The following is a 15,082-nucleotide window of genomic DNA, read 5'->3' as shown; positions in this document are numbered from 1 at the left end:
CAAATGTAAATTATTTTTTTTTTCCTAAAATTTGAAATAACGTTGTGGAAAGTTTGTGTTGTATTTCAAAATTAAAATTAATTTTGATGTCTGTCTTTATTTATTTTTTTTTATTTTTTTTTTACAGTATTGACAGCCATTATATTAAAGCAATTTACTGTACTTCATAAAGCGACTAATTTTAAACATTTTGAAGCAATCAGACATTTAAATGTCCATTTTATTACTTTCTTTCACAGATAAAATTCGGAGAGCCTTTGGATCAAGACTCCCAAGAACTTTTCGGATGGGTTTGCCAATTTATCAATGACTTCAAGAAAATCTACGCTGAATTTTCACAATGAGACCTGTTTCCCAGGATAATAGCCTCATGGAGAGCGTTTTTGTGTGTGTGAATGCTGAGTTCAGGACCTGCTTTCTCAAGCATTTCGTACACTTTCAGTTTCAATGCACTTTGACTGTCTATATATATAGCATCTACTGTACAGACCAAGATCAACCTTGTCTGGATCTTTCCCAGTGCTGGTGATTGCTTTGATTAAAAGTCTTAGCAAGCTGGCTTCATGTGGATATTTGACCCAGTGCCATAACAAACAGCTCGGATTCACTGTCGCAATTCGACCCCCTAGTGGCAGTCATAATATTCTTTTAGTTTCTTCGCAAAGCCGCCTTTTTTACCCATACAGACACGAGATGTTCTAGTTGCGTCATGAAGCGTGACATCAAGAATATTTAACCTGCGTTAAAAGACGATGACAGACAATATTATGGAGGGAACATATTCAAATATAAGTGATAAACAACTTAAATATTTGTTCCTGACTCATTTATTTATAATCCGTCCAATAGGACTGGGTGAAAATATACATTTTCCAATGCATCGCAATCTTCATTTGAATCTTTCACTCTATGCACAACCCTCTACAATGCAACTAAATCACTTGCATGTACGACCAAATTTCAAACTATGCCACTAAAATTGACTTCGATTAGCAACTGGCTTGAAAATGTTCTGATTTTGCTCACCATGATTGAGTAGTAAAGTGGACAAGAAGTTCAGTACCAAAATCCTTTCACTATATTTTGAGTCAACGTGTAGACTGCTCATCCATTTTATGTGTGTCCAAAGACGAGATCCACACAACCCAATGAATACTCTTAATATCATTTCTGTTCTTTACAGTCAGTTGAACGTTTAAATGTAATCACACATACAACGAATGGGGTATAGAACCAATTCGATTCCACTCTCGTTAATATGCGCTCAGCCAAAACATTTCTGTGACGCTCGCTGAACAGATGCTGTTCTTAAAGAGACAGTACCGTTTTAACACTAGTTCGACATATTTAATGTAAATACTTGTATGTAGTACAAATAACTGCATTAAAAAAAGGTAAAATGTGACCAAAATGAAAAACTAATCATATATTATTTTTTATTAATATTTTTGTAATGTACAGTACCTAGTTAGAAGGTACCCTGTATAATTAAAAGCATTAGCTGGGAGGTAACGTATTTAATATGTATGAAAATACCCCGCCCTACCATCCAGTCTGCAAAAGTAGCATAAGTCCAATGTAAAGTTTAGCAATTTTTTTATTATTATTCTTTCTTCATGCCCATAGTTTTGGTTGGAATTCATCACATCCGGTCAGACAGTTGCATACTACATCAACACATCCTCAAATGGGATCCTAAAATCTTGCATTCATGCCCTGCTGCTACACTCCATTGGAAATTTGCTGGTTTAGCATTCTGCGCTGATTTATCAGTTGTTTGTTTTAAGCAGTGAAAAGGCAGATGTCTTCAAATGTCAGAGTCTTCAAATGTGCAAAGGGTGGTGAGCTTCAATCTTGTAGTGTGAATTCAAACCTCTCTGGTGTGAAAGAGGAAGATCTGGTTCTGACAGCCAGCTGAAAGCCGTCCATGTCTCTCTCTGTGGCCTTGAGGACACGTGTGTTTAATGGTTGATACAGAAATGATCCACAGTGGTGGTGCAGCACAGGACATCCAAATGTCCCCTTTTTTTTAAATGGATCCCCACAGAAAAGAAAGAATGAAGTCAAATAAAAAATGGAGAAACAAATCTCTTTTGAAGTCTGGATGTCTTCGCAAAATATGGATTTACAAGCTCAAGACTTGTAATCTGTTTGTAATGAACACCTACTGAACAAAGTCTGTCTGCCGCTGATGGAATAGTTTGCACAAAAATGGAAATTCTGTCATTATTTACTCACCCTTATGTTGTTCCAAACCCACATGGCTTTATTAGTGAAATTTGTGAGGTATGTTGCTCGTTCACAGTGGCATGCGTATTCGTGCAAGAACTTGCATTTTTTAGAGCTAAACAATGCAATCTCTTGCGTAAAACAAATTATTCAGTTATTTATACTTTATAGTTTACCTTTGTGCGACCTTTGTGGATGATGTATTTTTGCTTCGCTATACACAACACATAATTTAAATTAAACTGACTGAATAGTGTTCACGAGACTTTAGACTGTCATTTAAGGGTTAAACTTATGGCACATCGAGTCACGTGGCACAATAGCATGGCGTCGATTTCCTTGAAGCGCTTCTACGGGCGCAAAGCCAACAAAAGTGCAAGAAACCTATTCAAGTTTTTCCATTGAAATCTGTTTGGGTGTAAAGAGTAGTGTCTCTAGTTTGTGCGCTGATAAGCAGGATGTTTTGGGATATAATTCCCTTTGAAAAAAAAATTACAAAGTTTTATATTTTGACTAGCTTTCAACATTAACACATCTGTGGGTCATTTTATTCATTTTAGTATAAATTTTGTTATATTCTATTTGTTTTCACTGTACAATACGGTTCTATTAATTAACATAAGTAAATAAATTCCAATATTCACTGTGCATTTTCACTTTTGAGAATCAATGGGTTCATCCAAAAGCTGAAAAATGTTGCTTTCAGAGGCTTTATATGAAATTAGGATAAAAGTAAGGTGACTTTCGAACTGTTCTGAGATGAGTGCAGACAGACAGTACACTGGAGGTTAAGTCATTCACTAAATAGTTAGCAAGGGAGCCCCCAATAACTCTCTATGCAGCTAAGTGCATTCACTCCTAAAATCTGACCAAATGTTCAGTTTCGCTGCAGATGATATTTGGACCACTCAGCATGGTTGGCAGACATGGGACAATGATAATCAGTACAAAGATTCACAATTTATAATGTATAATTTTATTTTAACATAGTTGGCATGTTAATACTCAACACTCCTGGAAATGTAATAAACTATTTGATGAAAAACTTTCTATAGCTTATAGTATGGTATTATTTAAAAATTCAAAACGCAGTCCCACTGTCCACTTATGTGGATATGCATTTTTTGAAGAACTATTTTCTCTATAACTTTTTTCAACACACTCTCACGGCAAAATCATCAGGATTCGTTCGACTTTTCTAAATTTGGTAATTCGTATGATGTCATGCAACTGCACTCGTTTGAATTCCTACGACTTTCACTACAGCCAATGACGTCGCTGGACATAATTTCCATCTAATACACGACAATTACTTGCTTCTGTCACACACAACAGCTTCCTATCATGTTTACATATTATTGCTTGTTTATTAGGTGCTACTAGTACAAAATCAAAAAGGGAAATGGAAAACGCACACAGCAGTCACGCCCGGGTCTCAGGAGGTTAAAAATGGCTTGCAAAGTTGTTTCTCATATGCCTTCTTGGAATATTAGGAATTTGACACACAAGTCTCATGGAGTAGGCTACTTTTATGCCACTTTTGGATCCTTTTTCAAGCTTTAAAGTGAGTCACTATCCACTGCCGTTGTATTGACCAGACAGGATGTTCTTTAAAACATCTTGTGTTCCGCATAAAAAAGAAAGTCATGTGGGTTTGGATCGACATGAGGGTGAGTGAATTATGGCAGAATTTTCATTTGGGTGAGCAATTCCTTTAAAATGATTGAATTAACTGCATTTTTAAGGATGATGTTGGGCAGAAATAGGTAGAAATAACTGCATAAAGTATCTTTTTACAGTGTATGATGTGCCCTTGTATATTTGAACTTGACTGCACAGGCAAAAATAATTGTATGTTTTATTAAAGAAATCTATTAATGCCAAAAAGGCTATATTCAAATTGTTGTTATACAAGTCTAATCCATCCTCTAATGCCTTCATTTGCATGTAAAGTATTTATAATTTACACTTTTTAAATTAAACCAAATAATGCTTAAAAACATGAGTGCTCTAGTATCACAAATCTGTCGCTAAATGCATGTCCTGCTTTGCACTGCATTTGTTTTTCGTTCTTGCTCTGAACAATCTGTACTCTGTTGTATAAAGCCATGTTTGGATTTATATTAGAAAAAAATTATATATATTCTTATTCCAGTGAGGGGATTATGCCTGTTAGCTTAAATTACCCCACCTGCATCACACACGGGTCTGTGAGCTTTTACTGCATTATTTTAAATCCCTAAATCTTAAATCAGCTTTTTATCTTCTAGATTCTCAGTTGCTGCCATGTAACCTTGTTTTTTATGTAACTGGTTTATGTCTGGCTGCGGGCCATACTAAGAGTGGGCAGCCAAGTGGGCTTGTTTACTCTCTACAGCTGGTGTGAGTGAGAGTAAGAGTGGTTTGTGAATCCAGATCTGCTGGTCATTATTTCTGCACACAAGACACAATCCTGTTTAAATGAGATTTTGCTGTATGAAGGTATCTGTTGAAATATTTCTTTAGGTGATGAAACCATGTTTTTTGTGTTGATCTTGTTAGAGTTTGTGAAACATTTTCAGGGTTTGGATTTGTATTGCTTGGTAAGGAAAGCATCTTGAATAACTATAGCTTTCTATATGAACAGACCTCTAACCCATAGTCTACGGGTTACTGCTACTGGTGCAGAGATGAATGTCTCAAATCGTGCGGCATGTTGCGAAGAGTCGTATATGTTGGACTATAGATTTGCATTGAATGAGGGACGTGAGTAATGTCTAGGGAGCAGAATAGCATAAAGATTTTGTAGATGGACTATTTTGACATGTATATTTAAAAAATATGTTTTTCATTAGAACTTTAGCTTTACAAATTGTTCAAACCATGCATTGTGGTGGTGCGTTTTACAAAGGCTAGTGCTAACAAAATATTTCTATGCAAAAATAAAAAATCTAGTTAGCTATTGTTGTCTTTAAGTTTATTCAGTTCAATGTGAAATAGGTGTAATATTTTATGTAAATATAAAAAAAGACAGTTTTAATATACAAATATTTGATATTTTTATATAGTATTTTATTTTATAAAATTTGTATTTATTCAAATAATTTAAAGGGATAGTTCACCGAAAAAATGAAAATTCTTTCATCATTTACTCACTCTCATGCCATCCCAGGTATGGCTTTTTTCCTCCAAGAATATCTAAGCTCTTTAAGTTCATACCATGCAAGTGAATGGTGACTAGACCTTTTGAAGCTCCAAAATCACATAAAGACACCATAAAAGTAATCCATGAGACTACAGTGGTTAAATCATATCTTCAGAAGAATCTTTGTTTGTGGTCAGCAGAAGAAAGAAAGTCATACACATCTGGGATGGCATGAGGATGAGTAAATTATGAGAGAATTTTCATTTTTGTGTCCACTATCTCACTACCGTAAGTACTTTAAAAAAAAAAGATAATTTCCATTGCAACTTTAGCAATACATATTATTCAAAAAGTGCTAAAGTAAAGCTAATATTCCAAAGAACTTCAATTTATAATCTATAAAGAAATTTCCATCTGCAATTGTGCAATATATCATTAATTAAATGTATGTTAATAAAGATACAATTAGAGTATTCCTGACAGTATTTAGGTGACGCTTCATTCCAAAGTTTCCATGGCAACTTCCAAACTTTAGAGGTTTGCTTTTACTCTGATTTGTTCTAAACCGCTGTTCTTCCATAGCTGTGTATGAAACATAAAAGCCGAAGATGCACCAGTGCATTTGTTTCCCTCTTGACCAGCATGGCACAAATGAATTTAGTCTGTTGAAGAAAAATCACTCCAGCCAAAGTGCTCGGCCGTGACCCCATTGTATAGACCCCAGATTAAACAATTTCTCTTGGCCTCCATTGCAGAGTGCTTGCTGGGGGTGAAAGAAGAAAGCTGCCAATCTCTTGTCAGACTGGACAGTCAGGCAAGATTGGGACCAAAAAGTCACTTTTACCTTCAGATGTAATTCAATCACCCCATCAGAGATGGGTTAAGGTGACTCCACCTCACAAAATACAGCTGTGTGCTGGGTAATAAGGTGATCGCAATGATTATTAGCACCTACCACAGCTGTCAAAGAGCTGATGCTATTTCAAATCTATAGCGCAAATCCCTCAGCTTAACCCATGTTGGGTGTAACAAGTTGTTTTGTTGGAGCCGGCAAGGTTAATTTGTTTGTTTCATTGATTTTTTTTTACATTTGTTTATAGAGGTGGTTAAATTAATTTGCCTTCTAATGCTGGGCTTAAAAGAATAGTGCACCCAAAAATGAAAGTTCTGCTGTTATTTTCTCACCCTCATGTCGTTCCAAACCTGCATGCTCTTATTATTTTTTCTTGTGAAACTCTAAAGGAGATAATTTGATGCCACTTTTGTCTATTCAAGGTAAACATGGTTGTCAAGCTCCAAAAAGGACAAACCATCATACAAGTAGTCCATACTAATAGTCCATACTACCATAAAAGTAGTCCATGCTGCCATAAAAGTAGGCCATACATACTACCATAACAATAGATCATAATAAAAGTAGTCCATACTACCATAAAAGTAGTCCATACTAATCAATACTATTCCATAAAAGTTGTCCATACTAAAAGTAGTCCATACTACAATAAAAGTAGTCCATACTTATACTATACCATAAAATTAGTCCATACTAGGAGTAGTCCATACTACTATAAAAGTGGTCCATACTGGAAGTAGCGCATACTATCATAAAATAGTTCATACTATAATTAGTTCATACTAACATAAAAGTAGTCCATACTGTAAGTATTTCATACTACCTTACATATAGTCTATACTAAAAGTAGTCCATAATACCATTAATGTAGTCCATACTAAAAACAGTCTATACTATCATAAAAGTAGTCCATACTAATCAATATATACCATAAAAGTAGTCCATACTAAAAGTAGTCCATACTACCATACAAGTAGTACATAATAGAATTCATACATCCATAAAAGTAGTCCAGACTAAAAGTAGCCCATACTACCATATTAGAGGTCCATACTAGAAGTAGCCCATAATACAATTAAAGTAATCCATGCTAAAAGTAATCCACACTAACATAAAAGTAGTCCATTCTATAAGTAGTCCATACTACCATACAAGTTGTCCATACTAAAAATAGTCCATAATACCATAAAAGTAGTCCATAGTAATCAATACTACACCATAAAAGTAGTCCATACTAAAATTATTCCCTACTAACATGAAAGTAGTCCTTACTATGAGTAGTTCATACTGCCATAATAGTAGTCCATACTATAAGTAGTCCATACTACCATTAAACTAGTCCATACTACCATACAAGTTGTCCATACTAAAAATAGTCCATAATACCATAAAAGTAGTCCATAGTAATCAATACTACACCATAAAAGTAGTCCATACTAAAATTATTCCATACTAACATGAAAGTAGTCCTCACTATGAGTCGTTCATACTGCCATAATAGTAGTCCATACTATAAGTAGTCCATACTACCATTAAACTAGTCCGTACTAGAAGTAGTCCATGCTACCATAAAACTAGTCCATACTAATCAATACTATACCATAAAAGTAGTCCATACTAAATGTGTTCCATACTAACATGAAAGTAGTCCTTACTATGCGTAGTTCATACTACCATAATAGTAGTCCATACTATTAGTAGTCCATACTACCATTAAACTAGTCCATACTAGAAGTAGTCAATGCTACCATAAAACTAGTCCATACTAATCAATACTATACCATAAACGTAGTCCATACTAAAAGTATTCCATACTAACATGAAAGTAGTCCATACTACCCTAATAGTAGTCCATACTATAAGTAGTCCATACTACCATTAAACTAGTCCATACTAGAAGTAGTCCATGCTACCATAAAACTAGTCCATACTAATCAATACTATACCATAAAAGTAGTCCATACTAAAAGTATTCCATACTAACATGAAAGTAGTCCTTACTATGAGTAGTTCATACTACCATAATAGTAGTCCATACTATAAGTAGTCCATACTACCATTAAACTAGTCCATACTAGAAGTAGTCAATGCTACCACAAAACTAGTCCATACTAATCAATACTATACCATAAACGTAGTCCATACTAAAAGTATTCCATACTAACATGAAAGTAGTCCATACTACCCTAATAGTAGTCCATACTACCATTAAACTAGTCCATACTAGAAGTAGTCCATGCTACCATAAAACTAGTCCATACTAATCAATACTATACCATAAAAGTAGTCCATACTAAAAGTATTCCATACTAACATGAAATTAGTCCTTACTATGAGTAGTTCATACTGCCATAATAGTAGTCCATACTATAAGTAGTCCATACTACCATTAAACTAGTCCATACTAGAAGTAGTCCATGCTACCATAAAACTAGTCTATACTAATCAATGCTATACCATAAAAGTAGTCCATACTAAAAGTATTCCATACTAACATGAAAGTAGTCCTTACTATGAGTGGTTCATACTACCATAATAGTAGTCCATACTATAAGTAGTCCATACTACCATTAAACTAGTCCATACTAGAAGTAGTCCATACTACCATTAAACTAGTCCATACTAGAAGTAGTCCATGCTACCATAAAACTAGTCCATACTAATCAATGCTATACCATAAAAGTAGTCCATACTAAAAGTATTCCATACTAACATGAAAGTAGTCCTTACTATGAGTAGTTCATACTACCATAATAGTAGTCCATACTATAAGTAGTCCATACTACCATTAAACTAGTCCATACTAGAAGTAGTCCATGCTACCATAAAACTAGTCCATACTAATCAATACTGTACCAAAAAAGTAGTCCATACTATAAGTAAACCTAGTCCATACTAATCAATACTATGCCATAATAGTAGTCCATACTATAAGTAGTCCATACTACCATTAAACTAGTCCATACTAGAAGTAGTCCATGCTACCATAAAACTAGTCCATACTAATCAATACTATACCATAAAAGTAGTCCATACTAAAAGTATTCCATACTAACATGAAAGTAGTCCTTACTATGAGGTAGTTCATTCTACCATAATAGTAGTCCATACTACAATGTAGTCCATGCCACTATAAAAGTAGTCCATAATAGAAGTAGTCCATACTACCATAAAATGTGTCCATACTAATCAATACTGTACCAAAAAAGTAGTCCATGTTACCATTTAAGTAGTTCATACAAAACGTAGTCCATACTAACAAGAGTTTCAGAGGTGTTGCAAGGGGGAGGCAACGGGGCTTAAGCCCCAGATGTATTATACAACGCTCTTGATCTTTTTTGAAGAGTCACACGTTTCAAGAACATGAATTGAAACGTGTGACTCTGAAACGTGACCAAGGGGCCAATCACAGTAAATTTTTGAAATAACACACCACTTCCTGTAAACTTTGACATTATTTGGGGGCAGTTTATTAAAGTTATTTAATTAAATGCTGAATGAATGTACATATAACTACACGTACATTGTAACCGAATAATTTTCTCAACCCATAACTGACCAGTAAATGAGTAGTAGACTGATTTATATATATACTGTACAGCCTATGTACAATATTATATACATTTATTTTTTTTAATTGTAAACAAGTGAATAGTCATCAATACAATTTTAATACATTTAAGTAGGTCATTTACCTCCATGCCATGTTTTACCTCCATTTATGTTTATTTGGAAAAGAGCTATGTGAAGATTCTTTCATTGTGTGTTCCACAGAAATAATAACAGCATACAAGATTGTAATGACATGAGGGTGCATAAATAATGACAGAACGTTTTAATTTTTGGGTGAACTTTTCCTTTTAAAGATGTGTTCTAGAATCAGTCATCTCTGCTTTCTAATAAACACTCCAATTCAATAAGCGATTTATTTAACTACAGCCTGAGGCGCAAGGGAGGCATTTTTCATTATAAGCCCAATCTGAAGCCTTTTTTACCTTTCCCTCTTAACTGCCAGGTTTGTTTGGATGCCCCTCGTGACGCCTGTTTGTTTGAACTTCAGGAAGAGTGCAGGGCTTTGTTTGATGGATTTTAAAGTCAATGTTAGCTCTACTGAGGTTTGTTCACCTTGAAGCCTTTTCACCCAAACCTTGCAGGCCCAAACTTTGTGTGAACTGCAAGGATGCACATGCACACAATTATACCCTCACATAAACACCTCTTCACAGCACTCCAAAGTCCTTTGCTTACGAGTTTGGCACTTTTGCGCTGATCTCTCCACAACCCAGTGTATTATAACTTCGCTCTGATTCGGTCCCTCAAGTCTCTCTTTCTTTTTCCACAAACAGTGTCAATGGGGTCGGATGAACTGGCCTTTTCATCACGCTCTCAGACACGCTTACCTGGCCGAGAAGACAGGTACCATGTAGGTCACAGGGGTTTGATTCATTTGCAGTGCTTCAAGTTCAGCTGATTTATCTTACTCTCATCCAGAAATACATTCAAACCTCAATTCTTTCTCTCTCGGGCTGCTGTCCGGAGGACGGGTCCATCCAAAATCCAATAGCCTTAATCAAATATTAACTCCTTGTGTCATCGTTTACATTACAGTCTAGTTTTTGCTGGCTTCATACGGACTGATGAAAAAGTAAATTCTGGAATTTAATGGAAAAATTCACTCCAAAAAGAAAAGTGTTGTCATTATTTAAACACCTTCATGTTGTTCCCAATTCGTACTCTGTTGGATTTGTTTCCCCCATGGAACACAAATGGAGAAAAATCTTTTCTATGTTTACTCCAGAAAGGACTCATATGTTTTATTCAACGTTATGTAGTCATATGACAACTTGAAATAATTTGTTCGAGATGTTGAAATCGTATGATATCGTATGACTTGACTAGTACGAAAAGGTACGACTTTTATTCCCATGAAGTCCAATCCAATCAACCAATCAACAAATGACATTTCAAATCAGTGCAATACAGGCATCAAATTTGAACTAGCCTCCTATCCAACACTTTATTTTTAGAAAGGAAACATCTGTGAATAAAGTTGTTTACTGATTCCAAATGTATTTATGCAATACAAATAACTGATGAATGCCAATAACTTATAATGCGCTTCTCTCGTCTCATTCCAAACTCTGATGTTTTCTTTCTTCCATGGTACAAAAAAATATATTTTCCTATTAAAGTCATGGTTAGGTTTAGGGTTTGGTAAAGGGTTGCACTTTATGGTGAGGTTTAGGTTAATGGTTACACTTAGGACAAATCGCAATAATATTGTTCATTGGTTAGTTTATTTTTCTCTATGGGAGTAAAAGTCATACGTTTTTAAAAGAGCCAACTCGTATACGATTCCTTACAATTCCGCCATCTTGTACTATTATTACTACTTATCATGAGACCAGGTTGGCTTCCGATTGCTTTGTGTAAATAACAGACTGAAATTTCAGTCGTTATTTACTGATAATCTTTCCCGCCTGTCAAAACTCTCAGAAAAGAGCTGTGTTACAAATCTTCTAAAGTTCTCCTTTTGTGTTTAATGGAAAAAACAATATTAAAGGGTTTTGGAACAACATGAGGGTCAACAAATAATTTGAATTTTAGGCTGAACTATCTCTTTAAACTCTTAGTTCCTGAAGATAAAGTCTTTGTTTTAAATATTTTGGTTTCTCAGTTCCTGTGGCTCAACTTGGTAAGCATGCTGCTTGTAACGGAAAAGTCATAGGTTTGATTCCCATGTAAAACACAGAATTATTGTATTTTTTATGATCTTAACCCTTGTATTGTGTTATGGTCAAAACTGAAGGATTAAATCTTTTTTGTTTCTGAAAACTGTAGTTTATTGTATCCAGTTGGAATAAAATTCCATGACTTTGTTCACACAGGGCATCTGAACACAATTTTATTTAGGTAATTTTCCTCAAATTTGATAGGCTTTATTTAACCTTGTTACACCTGTGGTGTTCCCAGTCTAAAGTGACTTGTCATTGGAAATTAATGGATTAGACTACAAAATACAGAAATATTAAGTGTTCAGGAGCATCCCAATCCTTTAGATGAGCACATTCTGTATGTGGATGTGTGTTTGCACACACAAAGTTCTTGGACATTTGCGCACACACACACACACACACACACACACACACACACACACACACACACACACACACACACACACACACACACACACACACACACACACACACACACACACACACACACACACACATGTTGTGTTTCCATGTTTTATGGGGACTTTCCATAGACATAATGGTTTTTATACTGTACAAACTTTATATTCTATCCCGTAAACCTAACCCTACCCCTAAACCTAACCCTCACAGAAAACTTTCTGCATTTTTACATTTTCAAAAAACATAATTTAGTATGATTTATAAGCTGTTTTCCTCATGGGGACCGACAAAATGTCCCCACAAGGTCAAAAATTTCGGGTTTTACTATCCTTATGGGGACATTTGGTACCCACAAAGTGATAAATACACGCTCACACACACACACACACACACACACACACACACACACACACACACACACACACACACACACACACACACCTGTGTTGAGCGCCCTTTTGTGCAGCACCTTTCCATCATATTATGTTGTGTTTGGGCTCATTTGAATCAGGATAGTCTGCTGTAAGTTACCATATGTCATTGTCTATGTTATCTGTATGTTTAAGGATGTAATAAGGAAAAACGTGACAAAAAGACACTCCTGTTTATTATATTTATGTGTGTCAGTGGACATAATACTCACTGCAGTTTGGCCTCTGAGTGAAACAAATTTGCTCCTTGCATTTTACTCATTAAGAACTTTCCAACGATATATAACACATGGATATATCATCTTTTTTTATGTTTTACCAACTCTGATTATAATTGCTGTGATAATAAATGTGCAAATTATGAGAACAAAACAGTTCTAATTTGTCAGCAAATTAAAAAGATTTATTTAAGATTTGGTAGGATCAGCTATGCATTGCAAGGTTCACATCCTAAGCTTTAAAACGACACCTTTTTTGTTTGTTTATCATTATTATTATTCAAACATTTTCTGCATGGAGTTTCCCCTACTAGCCCATTATAAGCTCAGTTTAATTAATCCTATCAATAAAAAAAAATACATTTAAAATTAAATATGTACAAAACCTGTCATCATGACTAAAAAAAAAAGAACTTGACAAAAAATATCTAATGGAATATCTCATATGGGATAAAATATGCAATATGAGAGATGTATTAACAATCTTAGTGGAACAGTCATTTTTGACTGGGAACACAAAATGTGTTAGAACAAACGAACACAACACAAGGGTCCAATGCATCGTAACTTGCTTTGTCTGCAAAATGAATAAATGTAAATGCAAATGTAAAAATCCTAAGCGGAAGTGCTGATAAATAAAAAACATTAGAACAATGACAACATAAAGTTTTCACTGAGCATGTTCTGTTTTTAAATATACAATGCAACCAAATAACACCCTTATCGTTTCTGTAATCAACAGTGAGGAAGTTACAATCTCATTACGAGTTACTTCAAGGATAAATATTACCCAATGCTCCAGTGTCTTATTGTGAATGACTTTGATCCTAGACTGTGAGGTTCAAACATTTATGAATTTTTAAATATGAATGGCCACACCAGATGTTGTGTTCTATCAAGCAAGACCCACACTTATTGGGAATTGTAGGGAACTAAATTAGTTACATTCCTGTACTTCAATTTTTTCAGACAATAAATATGAATTTGTGATGTATAGAGAGAAAAAAGAGCAAACATAATAAAAGGTAACAGGAGTAAAAGCACACATTTATTCATTAGTTTCCCTGAGCAACTCATTATGCCCCCAAGTGAGTTAACTGTTAATTTGTGCTTGCAAATATTCCATCCTTATGAAGTTGCCTAAATGAAAAGTCTCGCATAGCTGAAGTTTATTCAATGCATCCTCTGGAGTGCTTGAAATCAACAAAGAGTTTTGGTGAGTACAAAATGTATTATGCATTTTTCATGGGGTTCTGAACTTCCTTCCGAGGTCCTCTTGAAAAGGTCTGTTTATTAGCAAGATCTATAGCAAAAAGGGAATGGCTTGATTGCATAATATCGCATTTAATTATTGTGTCCTGATGAACTTATTTCATGTATAATCTTTTATATCCACCATCTGAACACAAAGGATGCTATCACATCAACAAAGGTGCAATGATTTAAAGTCAAACCTTAGAGCAAATAACATTCATGGCCCCAACTTGAGATGCATTAGGGAGCACCAAAGACATACTGTTAAGCCAAATATTGAAATGCTTCACAGCTCCATTATATTATGTATGATTTGCTGGTCCCTCTTATGACTTTATTCAGCATTTAATTTTGTATTTTTTTTAAAACCAAGATAGACTAATTTATGCTGCACGTTCAGTTTGTCTTGTAGGCAGTATTCTCCTGTAACCTGTAATTCATGTTTGTCCTCCGCAGTGGGCGTGTATATTGTTTTTAATAAGTATACCAGTGTATCTTAAAAATATTAATTTGTCTGGGGCCTGGGTAGCTCAGCGAGTATCAACGCTGTCTACCACCCCTGGAGTCGTGAGTTTGAATCCAGGGCGTGCTGAGTGACTCCAGTCAGGTCTCCTAAGCAACCAAATTGGCCCAGTTGCTAGGGAGGGTAGAGTCACATGGTAATCTCCTCGTGGTCGCGATTAGTGGTTCTTGCTCTCAATGGGGCGTGAAGAAAGTTGTGCGTGAATCACAGAGAGTAGCATGAGCCTCCACATGCTGTGAGTCTCTACAGTGTCATGCACAATGAGCCACGTGATAAAATGCGCGGATTGACTGTCTCAGAAGCGGAGGCAACT

At 35.2% G+C, this 15,082-nt stretch overlaps 1 protein-coding gene across 1 annotated transcript in view; it reads left to right on the top strand.

Annotated features, from left to right (window-relative positions):
* The window catches only part of LOC127618383 (uncharacterized), a 58,301-nt gene extending 53,717 nt beyond the window's left edge, over positions 1 to 4,584 (top strand). The window contains exon 17 of the mRNA XM_052090783.1: positions 240 to 4,584. Coding sequence (XP_051946743.1) covers positions 240 to 344 — 105 coding nt within the window. The 3' untranslated portion in view covers positions 345 to 4,584. The remainder of the gene's footprint in view (positions 1 to 239) is intronic.
* The last annotated feature ends 10,498 nt before the right edge of the window (positions 4,585 to 15,082 follow it).

Source organism: Xyrauchen texanus, chromosome 25 (genome assembly GCF_025860055.1).
Source record: "Xyrauchen texanus isolate HMW12.3.18 chromosome 25, RBS_HiC_50CHRs, whole genome shotgun sequence".
Classification (NCBI taxonomy): Eukaryota; Metazoa; Chordata; class Actinopteri; order Cypriniformes; family Catostomidae; genus Xyrauchen; species Xyrauchen texanus.
This window is presented reverse-complemented; position numbering and strand designations above follow the sequence as displayed.